This window comes from Mauremys mutica, chromosome 21 (assembly GCF_020497125.1).
Source record: "Mauremys mutica isolate MM-2020 ecotype Southern chromosome 21, ASM2049712v1, whole genome shotgun sequence".
Classification (NCBI taxonomy): Eukaryota; Metazoa; Chordata; order Testudines; family Geoemydidae; genus Mauremys; species Mauremys mutica.
The window spans coordinates 9,235,849-9,258,838 of NC_059092.1; the positions used below are offsets into that span (position 1 = coordinate 9,235,849).

Sequence of the window (22,990 nt, forward strand, 5' to 3'; positions counted from 1 at the left end):
TATAACAGAGGCAGTTATGTAACTTCAAGAGTGGGTTAAACGCTTCGGGGACCCTCGTTTCATTCACTTTTAAACTTTTTTTTTTAAACTACCAGTAATAATTAAGGCTGCGTGTCTATCACGGATTCTGTGACTTTCGGAGACCCCCGTGACTTCTGCAGCGGCTGGTGCTGACTCAGGGGCTGTCGGAGCTGGGCAGCCCCTGGGCCAACAGCAGCAGTTGGGTGTGTGGGAGGAGGCTCAGGGCTAGGGCAGGGGGTTGGAGTGCAGGGCAGCGCTTACCTCAGGGTGGGGGGCTCTCCAGATCCACGTGTCCCTGCAACTCCTAGGCAAAGGGATCAGGGGGCTCCACGCGCTGCCCCTGCCTGCAGGCCCCGCCCCTGCAGCTCCTATTGGCTGCAGTTCCCGGCCAATGGGGGCTGCAGAGCTGGTGCTTGTGGTGGGAGCAGCGCACAGAGACCCCTGGCCTTCCCTCCCCCTAAAGACACACAGAGTGGGGTAGGGAACCTGTCAGCAATGCCAACTCCCCACTCCCAGCACCAGCGGGGGTCCCGGGCCGTGCGCCACCCGCCTCGCACCCCAGTACCCGCAGCCCCCTGCCCAAGTTTTAGTTAGGGGTATATAGTAAAAGTCACAGACCATGATTTTTTGTTTATTCCCCTGACTTGTCCATGACTTTTACTAAAAATACTCATGACTAAAACGTAGCTTTACTAACAATCAATTTCCAGTGCACCAACACATCTGATCTCCAAATTAAGAGACCTGTAAAACGGCCTTTTAAAAACACACATTCCTGTTGCCACTTATGAATTTGATGCTGGTGAAAAAGGTGAAGACTGACAGGTCTGAAGTGGAGACAGCAATCCTCCATCTTGCCAAAGAACAGGTGCAGCACGCAAGCTCTCCCACCATTAATCACAGATTCACAGATTGAGGCCAGAGAGAACCACTATGCTCACCTAGGCTGAGGACCTGCATACCTCAGGCCAGAGGAGCTTACCTAGTCCTATGGCCAGGCACATCTACACAGCAATAAGAGACCTGCAGCACAGCCGGGCTGGCCCAGCGCGGCTGACTTGGGCTCAGGCTCCCAGGGTTAAAAATAGCAGTGTAGATGTGCGGGCTTGGGCTGGAGCCCGGGCTCTGAAACCCCATGAGGGGTCAGGTCTCAGACCCAGGCTCAGCCTGAACCTGAAGGTCTACATTGTAACTTTCAGCCTCGCAGCCTGAGCCCGAGTCAATTGACCTGGTACCATACGGTTTTTGTTGTAGTGTAGACGTACCTGAGTGGCGGCAGCTGTCACACTCTGAGCAGGTGGAAGAGAGTGTGTCTTAGACACCTGCCCATCCACACACAGACTGAGACCCAGCAGTTCGTACATGGGCCAGATTCAATCCAGTGACCTGGGAGTGAAAGGCTCCATATCCTGGCATCAGCCTCTCACCCATTCATTCAGTCCTTTCTGCCTTTTGCTTGTAAGCCTCTTCACCGTTCCCACCTAGTCTCTCACCACCCTGCACAGTTCCGGTCATATACACACGCCAAGCTCCTGGCGTAAGATTTTTGACCCAAGTATTCTCCAGCTGATCTCTACATAGGAAGCCATCTGTATATGTAAGCAGCTGAAAGATCAGTGTCACATCAACCCTTATGGAACAGCTCTACAGAATTTAATAGAAAATGATGCATTTCCTCCTACATGGCTTTTTCACAGAGAGAATTCTATCCCTGCTATAGAATTCTTTAGGATGGTTTATAAAAGCTAGAGAAAGGATCTGATGCTCTATTCACTTTGATAGGTTTCAGGAGTAAATTGTATGGAATGTTATTACATTTCTGTAGAATTCTACTGCTTTCTTCCCTGTTAAATTATACAGAACTTTCCCATCAAAGGGATTAAGTCCCCAAATTCAGTTTTTGTAAAAGCAAGAATTTATAAAAAAAATCAAACTCAGTGGGAATGTTCCCATGATTTTAGATTCCAGTGAAAACAGGTTTTTTACATTTGGATTCAACTACTTTCCTCCAGCATAGGCAACCCAGGCACTACTGCCCTGTGTTATGTGTGCACTGCACTGCACATGCCAAAGCAGCAGGTCACTCTCCATGGTCCCAGTCTGCTAGCACAGGCCACTGCATCCATGCAGAATCTTACCGATTTATATAGGAGGCTGCATGGAGGCAGAAGCCTGCACTAGACTGGAGCCATATGCTGCAAGCAGGTAACGGTTAAGCCCATTCTAGAAAAATTAGGCAAGGGTTAAATTTGGAAGGCGATGTAACCTACGAAAATATGTGCCAACCTTGCCCCTATCACTCCACTTGCATGCTGCATTTCATTCCCCTGCTACGCATCTGGTTTTCATTTTTAGAGGCCCTGATCCTGGCAAATACTTACGTACATGCTTAATTTTAAGTAACTCCACTGAAGTCAAGGAGGATATTCATGTGCTTAGAGTTAAGCATGCACGTAAGAACCTGCAGGATCAGCGCTTTAGATTGTAAGATCTTCCTGTGTTTCCTCCGTTTTCTACAATGCCCAGTGCAAGAGGGCCCAGATGCAGGCTCCACAGGAGCTACCAAAAGATAAACCATCATCTTAGAAATATACTGGGGTCACTCACAGTGACCTGGATTCAGAGCTGTTAAGGCCTGAACCTTGCCCAGTAATTTCTGCATGGAGCTTGTAACTTCTGTAAAGATTCCAAGCTATGTTCAATGATCCCCACTGTGGCAGGCTTTGCACCTGGGACCTCCAGCCCTGAAAGCATCTCGCACCTGAGCTGGAACAGCAACTACAGGTGAGCTGTTGCAAGTGCTCGGCTCCACTCTGGATTCAGCCCCGGCTTTTCAACACGGCTGGCCCCGCTGAATGGCCCAGCCGATGTGCCGCAAGCAGGGACAGCAGACAGACAGACAGACAGACAGACTGGAGGAGTCACGGGCGCAAAGTGAAACAGGTGGGAGCAATTCATTCACGCCAAACCCAGCAAATCTTACAAGAACAATTAAAGCCCTCTGCCTGCCTGCTCCCTCCCCCCCACCACAGACAGCAAAGGGTTAACTATCTCCTAGGAAAGCTGGCCTGAGAGTCATCTTGGGATGAGAAATTCAGCAAAATAACTTTCCCTGGGGGGCCCTTGAGTAGCCAGGCAAGGTCAACGGCTCCAGCACTCCCCGCAGGTAAGACCAGGGTCCCTGAGTCAGCTGAATGCAGGGAAAGGATGGGGATCAGGGAGAGCAAGCAGCTCAGACTGATCAAGATCCCCCTCCCCGCCCCCCAGCTTATCACCTAGCAAAAGCTCCTAAGCGTGTACTGCCCGGCCAATACTTCTCTTCCCAGGTCGATGGGGGACAGAGCAGCCCCAGCAGGATAAGGGCTAAAGCCGGCCACACAAGGATTTGGGTCAAGGATTTGCAGGCTCTGAGCAGGTGACTAATAAAGCAGCAGCGAGGGGGCGAGCAGCAGAGTTTGTCTGGATATTAAACAATAGGCAGCGTGACCCGCTGATCGGATAGGTCACTTGTCCATAGGCGATACGCTGATCAGCCCCCAGCAAAGCAGCTCGAAGCCAGCAAGGGAGCCGTGCAGTAAGGAAGGGCAGCCTCTCTCCTCCGTCTCACCACTCTACCTGTCCTCTTCCCATCCCTCCTGCCAGCATGGCACAGCTGTGATGAGCTGGGCAGCCTCGTTTCTCCCTCCTCCCCCGCCCAGAAAGCTGCTCCGAAGCAGCAAACCAACCCCTCCTGGCGCAAGTACGCGGGGGGGGGGAGGAGCAGTGCTGCCACGCCCGTTCCGAGGAAGGACTGCTTCATTGGGCCTACGTCATCCCTGTCCTGCTCAGAGATGGAGCATTTCATCTTCAAGGGCTGTCAATTTCCATCCCTCTCCTAAACGCCACTTACATTACACACAGCAAAGACATTTTAAGAGAATCTGAAATGGGGAACGGGAGGGAGATGACCCTGAGAGAATGACAAGAGCATCCACTAAACTCCCTACTCAGACCATCACCTGTGCAATCAAAGCCGGGCTCCCAACTGCAGGCCAGGCAAGGAGAGCCAGGTCCCTAGTAACCGTCTGAGACTTTCCTGTTCACTCTGCTTTCTTCCTCACTTTCCATCCTCACCAGACCAGGAAAGCAGGGGGTACACTGAAGGGTGTGCATTTGCCAAAAGGCCATGAAGCAGGTGCACTCTGCTCCTGAATCCCAGCCACCCTGGTGACTCATGCCCTAAGAGAATGATCTGCATAAGAGCTTAGAGAGCAAAACCACCCCCTTCCACCCTCCAGCTATGCTCCCCAGTTCATTGGAAGGCCGCCAACAAACTGCTTGCTTGTTTTAATACCAGTCACCACCCATGCGTCAGAGACAGCATTGATGGACAGCTGGAGGTCAGGAGAGATGGGTCCTATTCCCAGCTCTGCCGCTGAAACTCTGTGCGTGTCCTTATGCATGTCACTGGTCCTCTCCTTGCCTCAGTTCCCTCATCTGTAAAATGGGGATACCAATATTTACCTGCTGACTCAGTTAACACTTTGGAGATTCTCAGGGGGATGACGCTATAAAAATGCAAAGTGCTGCTAGTGCTAAACCTCCTAAGCTGCATTTTCAGGCTCCCCGCCCTGTTTCCTGAACTTGCCCCCCTCTTACTCACTTCTCTATCTGCCGTGGAACCCCAGACCTAGAACTTCACCTGCAGGTGCACACCTGTGGCTTGTCAGTTCAGCAGCAGCTTCACATGGATACCCAAGGGCAGAATTGGCCTTAGATGTTTATGGGTCCACTGAAGTCAATGGAAAGACTCCCATTGACCTCCATGGGCATTAGAGCAGGCCCTAAAGCGCTATATTTCTATGCTCCAAACAGAAAAGGAGGTGGAGCCAAGGAGGAGAGATGCCAAACTGGCAATGTCCAGGACAGTGTCTCCCTTCGCTCTGCAGCCCTTCTAGGTTACTCTCTCTCACTGCTCTGGTCTTTGCAGTTGCCTCTTTGCACTTCATCATTATTCCAGGACTCCCAGTCGCTCTCTGTCATTCTCAGATGTCACCTTGACAGCCAGCTATTTATCACTACCATCCTCCTACCCACATCTGCCTCTCAGAGCTCTCAACCTTCTGAAGAGATGCTGTCCACGAGACATGTGCCAAGAACAAACAAGCACAGCAGTCCCAGGTGATTGTGAAACCCAGGCCCAACCCTGGGAGATGCAGCCCTAACTCTCCCTGCAGACTTGAGCTGAAAAATTTATCCTGCAACGTCCCAAGCAAAACGCTCGTAAAATTTCATTAATGCTCGTGACAGTTCATAAAAATGATCAGTAGAGCTGGCAACTCCAAAATGAGGTGGAAATAAGTTTAAAGATGTTTTTATTGTAATTCTGCTTCATCTTCCAGGACTTCAAAAGTCCAGAAATAAAATACCATGTCTACAACGGACTACGGATGGGGGCAGAGGAAATTCAGATCTGAAGCATAGGGACCAGTGCATTGTCAGAGGAACCTTATTCTGAAGGGCAGTCCGGATGTGTGCCCATCTTGTTAGGATGCTCAAGAACCGTTCCCCTTAGGGGATGTCTACACTAGGCATTTCCCCCCAAGATTTCCTATGTTGCTAACAGGGTAGATAGGGCTCCAGGGTTTTTAGACCCGTCAGAACAGGTCTAATGCAGCACACAACTTCAAACGCCAGCAGCTTGAATAGTTACATTTATACCGTTGCTATAGTGAGAAACTTAGGGCCAAAAAGCCTAGTGTAGACAAAGTTAGAGTGCGGGTGTAACCTCTGAGGAAGGGAGAAAGTGAGTATGGGGCACATTAGGAATAAAATGGGAATCTAAATCCACCCCCAAAAAATTCAAAACAAAACCAGCAGAATCTCCGATCTGGTTTGCCACTGCCCACCTCCATCCCCGGCTGGACACGCTTCCCTTCCAAGTGAGACAGCTGGCTCCTATTTGTAAAAGTGTGAGGACCACAAAAACAAGATGCTAGGACCATATATAGATTACACAAGAGCATCCTTAGCAAGGCATGATCCTTGCAGGTTCCTCATTGAGCCACAGATCTTTGTACCATCCATTTATGGCACTTGCATTATTGCTGGTACGGGCAGCCTATCCCAGCAGGCAGCAGTATTCTGCACTGTCCTCTGTTGTGCTGTCCCGGGTGACTTTCCTACAAGGCCTGGATCCCAAAGATCCTGTGCTAATCTGCTCCTCTATGGGACTATAATCTACCGTGCTGGGGCAGAGGCGTCCTTGGGGTTGTCAAGCTCCTAAAAACAATTGCTATCCCCACCCACCCACTCACCCACACTTGAAAGGCAGCAATCCAACAAGGATCCGGTAGAGTTCGGAAGGACTCTCCCTGATGGTCCACCTTTGCCAGCTCACCCACCACAACAGCTACAACCTCCCATACATCTTCCCTCCGAACATCCATCAAGCCTTGTGTTATCGATCATTCCCTGACCACAGCCAACATGGCCACTAACACAAAAAAATAGAGGAGCTGAAGCCCACCCTGGTGAGCAGTGCAGCCCTTCACTGGGGCCTCTGGTGATACTGCAACACAAAGAGCATCAACACTAACAGCCATCACTCAAACTCCCTCCTTCTGAGCAGGATCCCGGGTGGCTTCTCAGAGAATAAACAGCCGGCCTCAGCAGTCCGCCTTAGAAATTATGGGATGGCAGCAGCCATCTTAGGTCTGCGAGCTCCCTGTAGGAGCACAACTTGAGGGTCGCAGGCTTCATACTTTCTGTAGGCCGAGCACATTGTGCACACCCAGGGTTCTCTGCACCCCTCCCTTCCCCCTGGGTGCCACTCCCCAATCCTCTGCTATTTCAGGGACTGCCACCCGCTCCCTCATGCCAGGGGCTCTGTGACCTGTATACATCCCTCACCGCCTACCACTGCCCCTGTTCACCCACCCAGCACAAGGGCTCTGTGTGCACCCCATTCCCTCCTTTCTCCCCTACCCCCATGCAAGGTGTCTGTATGCACCCCCATTTCCCCCTGGCTCCCATGGCAGAGTGTCCCATTTCCCTCTCTCCCACATACCAGGGACTGTGCGTGCCACCCCATTACCTGTTCCCCCACCAGGTTCCTGCTCCCCTCCACAGCCCCCCTGCTTTCCCATCCTTATCTTCACTCTGGGATCCTGCTTTCCCTCACCAGTACTACTCCTCACCCCCACCCCCGATTCCTTCCGGGTCCTTTGCTTTGACCTCCACCCACGCGCTTCCCCCGGCTTCAGGCCATGCTTTGTCTCCTCTCCTCCTCCGTGTCCCCTCCCAACCACAAGACCCTGTTCCCCCCCTGCAAACTCTCCCTGCAAGGTTCTCTTATTTCTGTTAAAAATCTGCGATACTTACAATCTCCCCAGACAGCATCAAGCTGCTGCCTCTGATATACAGAGGCAGCAATAGGGGGCAGCATAAAGATTCCCCAACCTGCAGCACCAGCCAGCCTGGAGACTCCTATATTAACTCTAAAGCAGGCTTTTCCGGAATTCCCACGTGCACCAAAATCAACAGGCTTGTGCCCACTGAGGTGCAGAACATTCCTTCAAATTTTGGCATTGATCGGATGCAGCATTCCAAAGTTATCGCACTCCAGGCAGACAGTCAGAGAAATGCCATTGTGTTGAGGGCCGGACCTCGCTTCACTCAGCCAATCAATAAAATATTTCACCGCTAAATCCTCAGCCCATTACATCGCTACTTTGAGTTGCAGAAACCCTGGAACAATAGGTGATTTGAAACGGGCACTGTTAAGGGATAGGGTTAGAAAATGAAACTCAGGGACTGAACATGAGGCCCAGCATGAATCCTCCAAATATCAATTATTAAAGATAAGAAAGCCAGAAGCTCAAATTTGAATCCTTCCAAATTTCAGCAGGGGAAGTCAGGCTGAATCTCCCGATCCAAAAGCAGATTCGACCCACAACCAGAAGGAGCTAATTCTCTGTTCCCTGTCTGTGTGCAGCTGAAGTCTCCTGAGAATGTGCTCCCAACATTTCAGCCAAGATGATGCAAATCCCAGTAAGATCCCACAAGCTCTCAAGAGGTCTTCAAATCTACAGTTTCCCCAAGATTCCTGCCAACTCCGCTGCACAGGGCCATTAGCTCCCCTTTTATGATATACTGGGAATTACAGTAAGGGGGCAATGTACATGCTGGGGGGCATAGACGTGCATTATTCACAAACACACATTCTGTTTGTTCACCCAAAAACCCATGGAAACAAGGCCATGGATAACACAAGACCTACCCGAGTAACTGTGCTGTGCAAGACTCCTTGGTAATTCCAAATCCTGAATAAGGCACAGAAACAGCTTTAATAGCAAACAGCACATTGAAGCTCAGCAGCAGAGGTTCCTAAATAGACCAGGGTTAAGGCTCTCGCACGTTGCAGCTGCAGATCAAAGTTCACCCACTGTTATGGTCCCCAAGGAGCCTCACGCAAGACATCCCCCTGATAGGGATTTTAGGAGCATTTCTGCTCTTAACCTCTAGAATCATCTTTGGCCACTAAGGAGCACGTATGCAGTGTCCACGAATCAGCGAAGTAAGAAGTGGAAAAGGCTACCTAGCAGCTCATTCTAGCTCAGCCCGGCGAGGAACCAGTGCAGAATTGTTCTTTGCAGTATATTTTCTAGCACTCTTCCCAGACTATTTTTCCATGACTCAGACCTCCAGCCTTGGGATAATACTCCAGAACCTAACAGCTCTCACCATTAGGAGGTCAAACAGAAAAGGGGTCTCCCTCCCTGCACGGCCTTAAAGAAAATATTCCAGACAAGCTAGAGTGATTGTTCATTCCTTCCCACTATGCGTCTTTTCTGGGTTTCTGAGCCACCAATGAAATGAAGCGACCCAAGGGCCACAGGCACTCTAGCCGAGAACCAAAAGCCAGTCCCGTTTCCACCTGAAGTGCCTCGTGAAGCAGCTGAAGCAAAAGCTGGGCTCATGACAAGTGCATAGCAGCTCCTCCCAGTGCATCCCAATGATGTCTACATTCTTGATCTTCACACACATGCTTCGTGGGTGGATCAATACAAACACAGCACAAGCTGCTCAGATTTATCTGCAACAATTGTAAGCCCCGGCAGTTCTGCCCCTTGGCCGAACCCTACGAACTGCTCTTCTCTCCAACTCAGAACGTTCTTGTTAAAGCCTATAAGCTACTCGGATTTGGGTTCCTTTCTTTCTTTTTTTTTTCCAGTTAAACAAAAGAAAAGGTCCGTTTATTACTCACTTGGCAACTAATATCTGAAACCAAACAGGTATGTCATCGAACAAACTGTTTGCCCGTCTAGAAAGTCTCTTCCCTCCAGCACAAACCATATCCTGACCGCCAACAAGGGGTTTTGTGAGCCAGGAGTTTCCTTGTTTATTTTGGCTTTGCCATCAGGAAGCAGGTCCTGGTACAATGCTTTAGCAACCTGCAGTAGTTACTGAGGTGAGGGCCCTTTATACTTCCTCCAAGAGGAGTATTACAGAATTCCCACAGGCAGCAGTGAGCCCCCATCACATTGCAATGGGAACGCCAACTACTCACGCCACATTTTTTCTTTTATCTTCCCTTCCTTGAGTTTTCATTGCTCTACTGTTCCACTGATACCCTGCATGTGTGTGTCACATCCCACCTTCACAGCCGCTTATAACGATCATGGGCTCCGTGACGCTGCTGTAAATCAGGAGTCACTCACAGGGGCTGGAGACAGGGAAGTCACAGAGCTATTGCCCCTCACTTTTGAGAACCTGAACTTGGCTGGGAGCACCAAGGGGGGAGGGGCCAGGACCAGAGCTGGGCAGCGTAAGGGTGGAGCTCCTTCCCTGCTGGCAGGATGGAGGGGCAGCTAGGCCATATCTGAGTGAGCACTGCACTCTGGCGCATGGGGTTGCAACACCACTCAAGTTTGGCCTGTTTTGGTTGCTCCCCCCACCCCACCCTTTTGCAGTCCTTCCAGAGCCCATGGAGTCAAGGGACCCATTCCAGAGTCATGTCTGTATAACCAAGAGCAGAATGCAGCTGTAAAGGGCAAATCTACCGTGTGTTCCCCGGGTGCTTTCCCCATCTCATGGCAACCCCTTCACGATGAACAAACCGGGCACACACATTTAACAGTGAGGGTGATTAACCACAGGAGCAAAATACAAAGTGCTGGATTCTCTTGGCTCCTAATCCAAGGCTGGAAGCCTTTTCTGGGAGAGCTGCTTTATCCAAATGCAAGTCACTGGGCTCCCGCACCGGGGTAACTGGGTGGCATTTAATGGGTGGCAGTGATATCCTAGAGGTCAAACTAGATGATCTGCTCATCCCTTTTGGCCTTAAATTCAGAGTCTACAATGCAGCAGCAGGGCAGGATTGCAATCTAGCATTCCATGGTTACTGTCCCACCATCTTATCTGCCACTGGTGGAGTATGGTCAGGTACCCAGTCCTCCCAGTATATGATGCAGCATCGGGGGTGGGGGGTGTACAGCACTCCATTTTAAAGCAAGAGCCGTGTGAATCCCACTGCATGCACCCCCTGCCCCAGTCACCCTGAGCCATGCTGCTTGGGAGTAGCAGCTTGGCTCTGGGGACTTAAACAAAGCCAGCATCTCTCCACTTCACACCGCCCTGATCCCAACCATAAGGGCAAGATTTGACTCTTATTACTTAAGTAAGCCTCATCTTCAAGTCCACCTTCATGTAGTTAATTAAACTCCGAACCAGCCCCATTTTACTGATGGGGAAATTGAGGCACAGGTTAGGTGACTTGCTTGAGACCACAGAAGGAGTCCATGTGAGAGCTGGGGTTAGACATGAGCAGATCCTGGCTCCCCTCCTTGTGCACACATCAACCTATTCCTAGGCACTCTTGCTACTTTGCCTAATTTGCCAGCGCTTGGCCTTTTCTGCTGCAACTGCATGGTCTAAATCCAATGACCACTGGATCAGTTAGCAGCAGATGCTGATGACTGGAAGACTTTAAAGGGTCGTACCCATCCTCCATCAGCTCAAAGCCCCCAGAATCCCTACCCTGGGTTTCCTAGATTAAAGCATTGCAGGTCACCAGCAAATACCAAACCTTCCTATATTAATGCTTTAAAGGGCAACATAGTGTTATACTTTGATGCCTGATAACATTACCTGCATCATACAATGATACTTTCTGCTGCTTCAGCGGCATCCTTGAGATGCATGTAGCTGTCTGTTTTATGCTTTTTATTTTCCCCTCTCTTCCCTCCCTCTTTCCCCCTTTACTACTTTCGTTTTCACTGTGCATCTTCCAGGGGAATAAGCAAAATCAGCTAGTTCTATTTCTCTTCTCACATATTCTTCACTGTGCCCCAATTTAACAACTTCTTCAAACAGCCTTCTTTATTCTTCCGTCAGCACAATTTTCTTTCTTTCTTTTTTAAACGTGGGTGGCCCCATCTACACAGAGCAAACAAATGCATTCAACAATCCAGGTTATGCACCGCTTAAGCTCAGTCCTTGCTGAACAGGATACAGCAGCATTTGGCAGATTCATGTGGATGAGGCCAAAACTATGGTACAGCCGGATTTAAACAAAAATACAAACAAACCAAGGTTCTGAGCTAGGTCCATGTGTGGTCTAAAGCACATTCTAACCTGCCTTGGTCCAGTCCAGAATGGCTGATCAGACCCTACCATGTTTAAAGGGTGGTTTTAAATACAGTTACTTGCTCCGGGTAGCAGGGGCCTTTGCTTTCCTTATAAGACTTTGTGCCTCTTTCATATCCGATGCATCCAGAAGAAATTCTCCACTGGGAAGGCCAGTTTGCTTGGTAGGTCCCATCACTCCGTTGGTCTGAGTGGATTTTCCATACATACGAACTCCTGAGACGCATGCCCCATTCAGCTAAAGCAAAGTGATTCATTCCTCTCTCCAGCCTCTTCATTCTTTCACCTCTTTCCCACAGCAGATCTTCAAGGTGCCTTCAATACATTTTCTGCATTTTGCTCATGGTGTGGTCTGACGGCTTGAGCCCAGGATGAGCAGCAGAACTCCTGGGTTCCCTCAGACAAGTCACTTAACCTCCATTTTGTCTCAATCTCTCCATACTTAAGAGTACGACATATACCAACACCTTCCTCACAAAGCAGGCAGGCTTTACTGTGTGTAAAGTGTTTAGAGGTCCTGGGATGAGCGTCAAGTTTATCTGATGGCTGTAACACTGAACAGCATTAAAGGAAGGTGTTCTCATTCCTGGCCTCTCTCTACCTTCTCACCCAGCTCCATCCATAACCACCCGCGGACAATGTTTTTGCTCCATCAGGCACTGGGAGCTTAACCCAGAATTCCAATGGGCAGAGGAGACTGCGGGAACTGTGGGATAGCTACTCACAGTGCACCACTTCGTAAGTCGATGCTAGCCACGGTAGTGAGGACGCACTCTGCCGACTTAATGCACTTACTGGGGACATACACAATCGAGACTATAAAATCGACCTAATTTCATAGTGTAGACATACCCAGAAAAACAGAACAACACCAAACAGGTGGGAAACACCCTCCACCCAGCACTTTCACGCACACAGCCCACTCTTTATGATGCGCTTCAGCATGAGGAGCCTAATCCAGACAAGGGTGCACCTGGCTCCTGCTGAAATCAGGGGGAGGTGAGAGCACTCAGCTCCTGGTCTGAATTGCTCAGCTCCCGGCAAAGATGGGCCCCAAGAGCCTGCTTGTTACTGTGAAACTTGTCAGGCTTTTCTCAAAATAAAAGGAAAGTGCCTGGTTTGCTGAACAATTTTAAGGCGTTTTAGAAAATGGGCTCTACCTGGAACCAGCTAGAGCGAATGGCCCAGGATAGAGGACTCTGGAGATCTGTGGTTGGCGGCCCAAACCCCAACTGGGGTGACAGGCATGAGTGAGTGAGTGAGTTAGAAAAGCGTCCGCGAGAACACCACATCTGTGCAAGGGCACGTTACTGTACGGAGCCCATTGTTTTCAACAGAGGCACTTGGGAACTTTGCTAAAATACCAGCCCCGGCCATCACATTAACTTCAAAGCATAAAAGAAAAAGGAGCACCTGGCAGGCCCTTGGAGAGATCTTAATCTCCCTTTTCAGGGCAGTTCCCTATGTTGATCTTTTGGTGCCTGTGTGCAGACCTGTATGTACCCAATTAAACCTCCTTTCATCAAGGGCAACACAGACAGCGACTGTAAGGTGACCAGACTCCAACAAATCCAGGCAACCTCTGACGACTTGGAAAGGAAGATCAAAGGCAACCTTTTGACAGAGAGGCAGGGCAAGTCAGAAGGCAACACCCCTTTTGATTGAAAAGAGGGGGGGAGAGAACCACATGACAGTGCGGTGCAGCATAAAGGTATCGCAGCAGCAGTCTGGGATGACCTGCATAACTCATGAGTAGTGAGTTATGTGTGTCACCTCGAACAAGGGTCAGTAAAACCTTTATGCCGCCCCATCATGTAGTCCAGTGGCGCCACATATTTCACAGAGTTGTAAGGCAATTTAGGTCGCTTAAACAGACGCAAGTTTCTTTTCTGCCCTGGCAAATCAGGGGCGTTAAATATCTACGTGACCTAGATGACAGGCTCAAATTTGCACCCACTGTCATCTACATCTGAACTGGAGGCCGAAGCTGAAAATTGGGGGCCTGATTTGCAGAGGTGCTGAGCACCCACAGTCAGAGGGGGACAGGTCAAGGTGAGGGGGACAGCGACTTCAGCTGGAGTCTGAGAGAGCAACAGACGCCGGCAGAAGCCGACGTCGCCCCTGCAGCTTCCTCCAATGGCAGAAAGCAGCAGGGTGCAGAGGGGAAAGCAGACAGGCATGAGGGTGAGCAGGGATTTGAGGGGCTGATGGGGGAGGAAGTGGGAACGTGGGGTAAGGGCAGAGGGAAGCAGTGACAGGGAACTGAGAGGGGCTGCAGCACGGGTGGTGAGGGGAAGAGCCCTGTTCACTCCTACCTCAGCTTCTCTGTGCTTCAGCCCAGACCAAAGCCAAAATGGCAGTGCCATGGGAAACCTTTCCAAGTACCAATGCCCAAGCTAGTATGTTGCCAAGGAGCCTTTAAGGAGTCAGACCATTGACTCTCTAGAGCCAATCGAACGGTAGCATGCAAATTGGCTGTAGAGGAAGAGGGGTGATTGGCTGAGTTACCTCTGATTTCACAATGGACACCTGAGTGTTCACCTGGCCAGGTCTAGTCTATTATGGAGGCATCGGTCATGGTTCTACAGTTAAGGGTGAGTTGGGTTTGTACTTAAACCAGGGATTCTACCTCTTTGTTATTCCCCCAAATTACAGCACTTATAGCTTGAGTACAGAATGGAATTTACAAATAAATATGTTAATTAATTTGAATTAAAATTAATTTTAAATTGGCTCCTTGAAGAAATTTACTAGCTGTCAGCGTCAGGCCTGCTTTGTCTCAGATTAGCTTAATAATGGAATAACAGACTACCCACATAGTTAAAACTCATTGAAATCTCATGCAGAGGCTACACTTCAAGAAATCAGAATGTGATTTAGCTAAATTATTGACCATTATATCTATTTGTTATATGGGGCCAGGTCACCAGCTCAGGTCACTTAGCTGAGGCCGTTGTGTCACCAGAAGGATAGAACATTGCTTTGTGTAGGGCCTACATAAACAATTAAGCAATTACAGTGAACACCCAGTTGGAATACAAAAGAATTCCCAACCAGATGTTAAGCCAAATTCTGCCCCTTTTTGCTAAGGATTGTCCCTTTAAATGTTTCTTACTAGTAAACGAGTGTTAAGAATCCACAAATCTCATGTTTCAGGGCATCAGTTGGTTGCACAATTAGTTTGCTGCATTACAGGGAACTGGCTGCTTTTTGCTGGAACATTAGGACTGGCCAATTCTTGAGGTAACTGGAGCAGATGTTTGATTTGCTTTTTGCAAAACTTGTTTCTTACCAGATAACTGCCAAGTCACAATGATAGTGGGCACGCAACGGACTGAGTTCTCAGAGTACTGTGGAAAAGGACTGTCCAAATGTTGGAACTAAGTTGTGAGGAAAGAGCTACAGGAAATAAACAGTTAAATGGGGGAAGACAGAGAAATCTGCTCACAGACATAAAAATTAAACCATTATTTCAGCCTTGGCATTGCAGTTTCAAAAATAATATTTTTAAAAGGTGGGAATTTGAATTTTCAAAAGGGGTGTGCACCTTTAGTCACCGCTATATTAAACTCCAGACTGATTGTTCACATGGCTATTAGTTAAGGCTTGTATAAGCACTTCCATTAGAAACCTCCGGTCTTTTTAGGAGCTTATAACTGGGCCATAAAATTTCACTCCAGGCTGAAATTTATCATGCAAAGGTCTGCCGGGAAGGAATCCATTCATTTGAATTTTCAAGTCCCATAACCTTAAAGCAACAACATAGGGACCTTATCCTGAAAGTTGTCTGGACATGGAACTCCTAATGGTGTCAATGATCTGACTGAGGTGAGCTTGCAAGACTGGGTCTTAGAATCTCCTGATTTGGGCTGTGGTTTTGTACTCTTAACATTTTAAGAATGAAATTTTCCCACGCTTGGGCTGAATGCTGCACAGATTTAAACCCCAATTAAGCCCACTGCTTTCAATGGCTCCTAATGGGGTGTGAATCAGCACAAATTTCACACCTCACTCCACAGTGCCTTCAATGCTCCAAATGAGGATGCCCAGGCTTCCATTCAGCCAAGAACTTAAGCACATGCTTAAATGCTTGGTTGAATAGGGATGGACTTATGTGTGTACCTAAATGCTTTGCTGAATCAAATCAGGGACCAAGAAAATAAATAAAAATAAAAAAACAACAAAGATCTCACTCCATGGTTTATAATTTAGCTGAGAACTTTCACACAAATACCTCCAATAAAACAGCCCAAACTGTCTGATTTAAAGTTCAGGAGTTTGGTGGGGGCCGGGGGCAGAGGGTGTCAAAAATACAATCTTTCTCCTAAGGTCCCTGCCACTCCACACAAGATTTTATGGGGGGCTCACAGCCAGGAAGCAGACCTTGTCTGAGTTGTGTTTGAAGGGCAGGTGATAGAGTTGGAAGTCATTTCTAATACACTCGCCTGCTGCCACTGATATTTACTTTTCATGAAACATTCTGAGGCTTATAAAGAGAGAACAACCCAGATCAGCTGCAATATTGAAATTTACATGTTTTCTAGAGCTGCTACCTTATGTTCTCTTGGGTAAGTACTACATCAGGATGCAGCGAGACAGTCATACAGTGCTAGTCGAAAACTCATCAGATAAATTATTCAATTAAATGCCCTTGCTTGTCCTTAGATTCTGAGCTCCGGAACTCATGGGCCCTCCTTGGAAAGCGCCTAGCACATAATGGACATTATTGCAACTAAAATAATAATAATATTTTCCCATTGTTCACCTAGTTCTAGAACTGAACAGGAATTCTGCACAGAGCATCAGAAACTGTTGCTGGGTTGTTAATTGAAAGCTAATTAATTTGCATGCTATAAAATTTGAGATCCTCTAGGCCAGATTTTGATTGCAGCCTTAACAGTGTAAATCTGTAGTAACTCCATCAATTTCAATCAATTATCCAGGGCAACCAGGATCAGAATCCGGCCCACTCTGTTTGGGCCCAGCAACATCCTTCTGTAAAAGTGACACTTCCTTCAGGTTTCCCATGCCAAGAAGTTTCATGGGAACCACCTGTTCTTTATTAGCCATGTGTAATGATTTATCTTTCCTCCAGAAAACAAACATCATATGCCTGGTTCAAGTACTTCACTGACAAATAGTGAGTTTCATATAAAACAGAAGTTAGAACATGCATTCCTCTCTTCTCTATAAAGGTAAATACTGCGGCTAGACTTTTACAAGGGCTGGATAATTTCATGAGCAGCAGTAACACTTGCAGTTATAGTGTACATACGAACATAAAGGATAGTCAAATCTCATGCTTCAGGGCATCAACTGATCACTGTAAGGGACAGGAAGGAATTTTTCCCATTTGTGCAAAACATTGTAATAACAGGCTATTGACACTGTGCAGATTTTGACCTTTTTCCGGTATTGATCACTGCAGGATACCAGACTTAAAAGATGAATGATCCAAACTGGAATGGCAATTCCTACGTTCTCTCTCAGTTAAGGCTTTTCTCTTATTTTATTCTTTTTTGAAAATGCTTCTCTTTTAAGGTGATTTTAAATGTCTAAATTCCCCCCACCAATGTAGACATTTAAAATTAAAGGTAATTGTAAGAGCCATCAAGTCACTCTCGCAGCTTTAGCCTTTGATCCCACACTCCCTTAAACGCATGCTTAGCATTATGCAGGTGAACAGCCCAGAGGTTCCAATGGAGCTACCCACGTGCAGAACCGCTTGCAGGATCAGGGTCTTAATGATATTGCACAGACATCTACACACCCACCGCCCACTGATTAGCGCCAGTTAGGGGCACAGTGATTTTCCATGCTTTGAAAAAGTAGAGCTGGAAAAAAAAAAACATCTTTAGATAACAGTAAGTGCATCCTTTTATAAGATTCACTGATTTTTCTTCTCGAAGAAGAAGGAAAGACAGACAGACAGACGGAAAACATGCAGGAATGGTATTTCATTTCTAACTGCATCCATAGGCCAGTAATGTGTATCATAAACTCTTAGCCTACCATACAAAGAGGGTGCCCCAAAATGGTACCTGCAAGAGGTCTCTCGGAAGGAGATGTTTAAATCCCAGTGGGTGTGTATCCTGTTAAACAAACAAAAAAAGAGGTAAGTGACACTTGCCGCACATGACACCTCCGAAAGCTCAGAGACACACTCCGTCACATCACCAGCCATGCACGTCTAGCATGCTCCTCTGACCTTAGCCCACCCACCGCCACCATCCCCAAACGCATGCTGCTGCGATGAGCCATGCTGCGCACACACCGGCCCTGGTGGGAGCCCACCACAGGCTTTGCTGTGCAGTCAATTAGAGCCCGGTGGGTGACCTGTGCAGTGACGAGAAAACTCCTCTCTCCTGCACGCACCCACACGGATAGGCCAAGGGGGGTGGCAAGACGTTGTCTCAGCTAATAGGGCGAGCTCACGGGAAGCTGAACGGCACTGACATTGCATTAAGAAAACCCTCTATCAAGCCCCCTCCCCGCTTCCCTGTCCTAGCTGAAAATAAATTATTAGCTATTTCCCACCTCAGAAATTAATTGTACATATTCTGTCACTCTGCCTGGTGACGAGCTGGAGCAGTGGATTCCAGATGAACAACATCCTAAATTTAGACCATGACGGGGAGCTAAATTTAGACCATTTCTTCCACTGCTGTCCTCAGAGTGGGCAGAGGCCGTCCTCAGAGTGGGCAGTGTCCACCCTGATCTGAATTGGCTATGTTAGGATCTTTTCCCTGCAGCCCCAGGGGCACCCTGTAAGTATCACTTTCGCCTGGCAGCTTACCGAGGATGGCAGCTTCCACTGTTTCATCGGGCCAATAGGATGAAAAATAATTCCCAACCACTGGGGGCCCAAGTTTTCCAGGAAGTTACAGGCAAAACACCTCACCACCTCATCTGCCTGTGAAAAACCAGCCTCTGTAGACACAGGTTGCTGAGAGTGCTAAGCAAATCCGTCTGCAAAGAACGCGCACGGTGAGAGCCTAATGCACATTCGTCTAACGACGGACATCGTCTCTCCCTCTCCCATTCCATCTGGCCTTGATTCAGCAAAGCACTTAAGCAACGTACTTGAAGTCCTTCCAGTTACACCAATGGCCTAATCCAAAGCCCACTGGACTCGACAGGAGTGTGCTGACTTGAACGGGCTTTGAATCAGGCCAGAAAGTGCATAAGCGTGAGCAGTGAAGTCAGCGGGACTTAAGCCCAGGGTTAAGTGCTCTGTTGAATAAGGATGGATTCAAGTTTGCACTTCAACTGGATTGGGATGGATTTACGTGCTTTGCGGGAGTAGGGGCATCTGCTTTAATTCTAGCTCTAAGAAACAGGTGAAAGCAACACTGCACTCTCTTTGAAGTAATCACATATCCAAGGTAAAGGACTATTGAGGTCCTTGTTCCTAATGAGAGAATATAACTCGTGTGTGCTTCCCATACGCCTGGCTCAGGAAAGGGAGTCTGGTTCCTTGTCAGTTGGGGGTGAGGAGGTTGTTTGGTCTTTAGGTTGGTCCATGTTGTTCCAGCCATCAAATCATGCTCAGAAGCGTATTTATTAATTCCATGTCCAATTTCTTGGCTCTGCCTCCCATTCAACACCTTAGGAAACCTGCTCCAGATTTCCATTTTCCTGGCCTCACAACTGCAGACAAAAAGATTATAGGAGCATCGGAGATGCTAAGATTACAGCAATAAAAGCTGTAGCTTTGACTTCATAAAACACCAGGGGCAAGGAATGGGTAGCTGTTTAGCAGGGACAGAAGCAGAAGACCTCAATGGGTCTGATGCAATTATTATGGCCTTAGTGAAATTATAAGGGTGGGGAGGGGATCCCCTTCACCCTATCTGTCACCCTCAGGCATGGAGGTTTCGCATAAGGTGTTTTTTTCTGGGTTGAGCATCTCGGGATCTCTCTTTCCAGATTTAGATTTCAATTTACTAAATAAGACAGGCTGCAAAAACGAGCACCTTCTAACAAAGCTCTGATCTGGGTTGGAAAAAGCCTGGGCAACTTGCATTCATTTTGCCCTGTCAAACAGCACAGAATCATCTAAGCTTGAAGTAACCCCACTGATTTCAAAGCAGTTACCCCTGATCTGCACTGATAGGAGAGCAAACTCAAGCACTGGATTTTCAAGCTTGGGTAGAGATTTCTATTATTATTTAGCGATGCAGCATCAGATCTCCCAGCTCAGAACTCTTCACACATGCTGACTCTTGCTCTTTACACCCTTCACATCTGTCACAGGCCTGCTGCCTGCCTTTCATCTTGCAAATCCTGTGCGTCTGTTGGAAGTGGACTCCCCCATCCCATCCTCCTCCATCTAGTTGGTTATACTCTCTCTTCTTGTTGCTATTCAAGGCAAACACAAATGTGGCCATATAGTTTATAGAGCAGAGAGAGAGGGCTGGAAAGCAAGAGACAGCTTGAGAGAGGAAGAAAGAAAAGGATTTGTCTGATTGCGCATTCCATTATCAACCTCAAACTCAGGCGAAGTTTGCAAACTTCTCAGCAAACATAAGCCAAAGTCAGGGCTTTGGGTGAAATTCCTGCAAAACTGGGTTTTGCTCAAAATCAGGCATAACATGGAGGTGCTAGTGGAGTTTTACTTTCCGTTTTGGGGTTTGTTTGTATCCAAGGGTCAAAGCAAAACCCCAAGGGGCGAAAGCCCACGTGACTCAAACAGCAAAGAAAGGCCTGCCCTGGCCCCGGCAGAACACAACTGGTTAGTTCCACACGGCTCTGAGAGCTAGATTCACAGATTCCAAGGCCAGACAGGATCATTGCGATCACCTAATCTAACCTCCTGCATAGCACAGGCCAGAGAACTTTCCCCAAACGATCCCTACGTTTTAGAAAAACATCCAAACTTAATTTAAAAATAGTCAGTGATGGAGAATCCACCATGACCCTTGGTACATTGTTCCAATGGCTAATTACTCTCACTGTTAAACAGTTGCACCTTATTTCCAGTCTGAATGTGTCTAGCTTCAACTTCCACACCCACTGGATCATGTTCTGCCTTTCTCTGCTAGAATGAGAGCCCGTTATTAAATAGTTGTTCCCCATGTAGGTACTTACAGATTGTAATCAAGTAAATCCTTAACCTTCTCTTTGTTAAGCTAAACGGGCCGCTCTCCTTGAGTCTATCACTGCAAGACAGGTTTGCTAATTCTTTAATCATTCTGGTGGCTCTTCTCTGAACCCTCTCCAATTTTTCAACATCCTCCTTGACTTGTGGGCACCAGACCTGGACACAGTATTCCAGCAGTAGTCGCATCAGTGCCAAATACAAAAGTAAAATAACCTCTCTACTCCTCCTCAAGATTCCTCTGTTTATGCATCCGAGGATCGCCTTAGTCCTTTTGGCCACTGTGTAGCACTGGCAGCTCATATTTAGCTGATTATCCACAAATCCTGCAAATCTTTTTCAGAGTCAGTGCTTCCCAGGATAGAGTCCCCATTCTATAAGTATGGCCTAAATTCCTTGTTCCTAGATTATATATTTACATGCTAGCATGTTATTTTACATTTACATATTAAAATGCATATGGTTTGCTTGCTCCCATTTTAACAAGAGATCCAGATTGCTCTGTCATTATTTATCACTTCCCCCAGTTTTTGTGTCATCCACAAACTTTATCAGTGACAATTTTATGGTAGGAGCAGTGGCAGAGAAGCCAGCAAATAGTCAACCGAACCAACAAGTGGTGATGCCATTTTAGATTTAGTATTGGTAAGTAGTGAGGACAACACTGAAGAAAAGGAGAACCTTGGTTTGAGTTATCATGATTTAATTCAGTTTAAACTAAATGGAAGGATAAACAAAAATAGATCTGCAACTAGAGTCCTTGATTTCAACAGGGTCAACTTTAAAAAATTAAGGAAATCAGAGAAGTGGATGGGACTGAGAAACTCAAGGATCTGAATGTAGAGAATGTTTGGAATTTCTTTAAGTCAAAGATGCAAAACTATCTGAAGCCTGCACCCCAAACAAGGGGGAAAAAATCATGGGTAAGGGCCACAGACCAAACTGGATGAACAAGAATATCGACGGTCAGAAAGTGTAGGGGGAAAAAGTGAGAACTGCCAAAAGCCAAGCAGTGTTGGACCTTGTAAAGGAAATTAAAACCAATAGTAAAAGGTTCTTTAGTCATATAAATAAAAAGAAAACAAGGAAAAAAGAAGTGGGACAACTAAATCCTGAGGATGGGGTGGAGATTAGAGATAATCTAGGTCTGGCCCAGCACCTAAACAAATACTTTGCCTCGGTTTTTGATAAGGTTGGTGCGGGGGGGGGGGGGAGTGGAAGAGTGGATAATGGGAATAAGGAGATGGAAGCAGAAATGACCACATCCAAGGTGGAAGCCAAATTCAAACACCTTAATGGGACTAAATCAGGAGACCCAGATAATCTCTACCCAAGAATATTAAAGGAACTGGCACACAAAATTGCAAACCCAATAGCAAGGATTTTAATGATTCTGTAAACTTGGGGGTTGTACTTAAGACTGGTGAATTGCAAATACTGTACCTATATTTAAGAAAGGGGAAAAAAGGTGATCTGGGAAACTACTGATCCATTAGTTCAATCTCAATTGTATGCGAGGTCTCAGAACAACTTCTGAAAGTGAGAGCAGTTAAGGACATAGAGGTAAATGGCAATTGGGATAAATTACAGCATGGTTTTACTACAAAAGGTAGATTGTGCCAGACCAACCTGATCTCCTTCTTTGAGAGAATAACCGATTTTCTAGACAAAGGACATGCAGTAGATCTAATTTACCTGGATTTCAGTAAGGCATCTGATACAGTTCCACATGGGAGATTATTAGTTAAATTGGAGAAGTTGGGGCTTAATACAAGACTCCAAAGGTGGGTAAGGAACTGGTTATAGGGGAGCCTACAATGGGTCATGCTGAAAGGTGAACTGTCAGGCAGGAGGGAGGTTACTAGTAGAGTTCCTCTTTGGCTTGGGACTAATCTTATTCAACATTTTCATTAACGACACTGGCATAAAAAGTGGGAGTTTGCTAATAAGACTTGCAGATGACACAAAGTTGGGAGGTATTGCCAGTATTGAGGATGTCCAGAATATTGCACAAGAACATTTGGACAAGCTTGAAAACTGGAGTAATAGAAATGGAATGAAATGTAATAGTGCAAATTGCAAGGTCATGCACTTATGGATGAACAACAAGAATTTTTGCTGTAAACTGGGGATGTATCAGTTGGAAACGAAAGAGGAGGAGAAAGACCTGGTGCATATTGGTCAATCACAGGATGACTATGCGCTGCTAATGTGATGTGGTTGTGAAAAAGGCTAATGCAA

The 22,990-nt window shown here is 47.2% G+C and overlaps 1 protein-coding gene across 10 annotated transcripts in view; it reads right to left on the reverse strand.

The window, feature by feature from the left end:
• Window positions 1-22,990, reverse strand: part of SAMD11 (sterile alpha motif domain containing 11) — a 178,842-nt gene that overhangs the window by 84,517 nt on the left and 71,335 nt on the right. For 9 of the 10 annotated variants that reach the window (XM_044996670.1, XM_044996662.1, XM_044996661.1 and 6 more), the window contains one exon: window positions 17,691-17,741. In XM_044996670.1, coding sequence (XP_044852605.1) covers window positions 17,691-17,741 — 51 coding nt within the window. Of the gene's footprint in view, window positions 1-17,661; window positions 17,742-22,990 lie in introns of all 10 variants that reach the window. The other variant, XM_044996663.1, reaches the window with a different exon arrangement.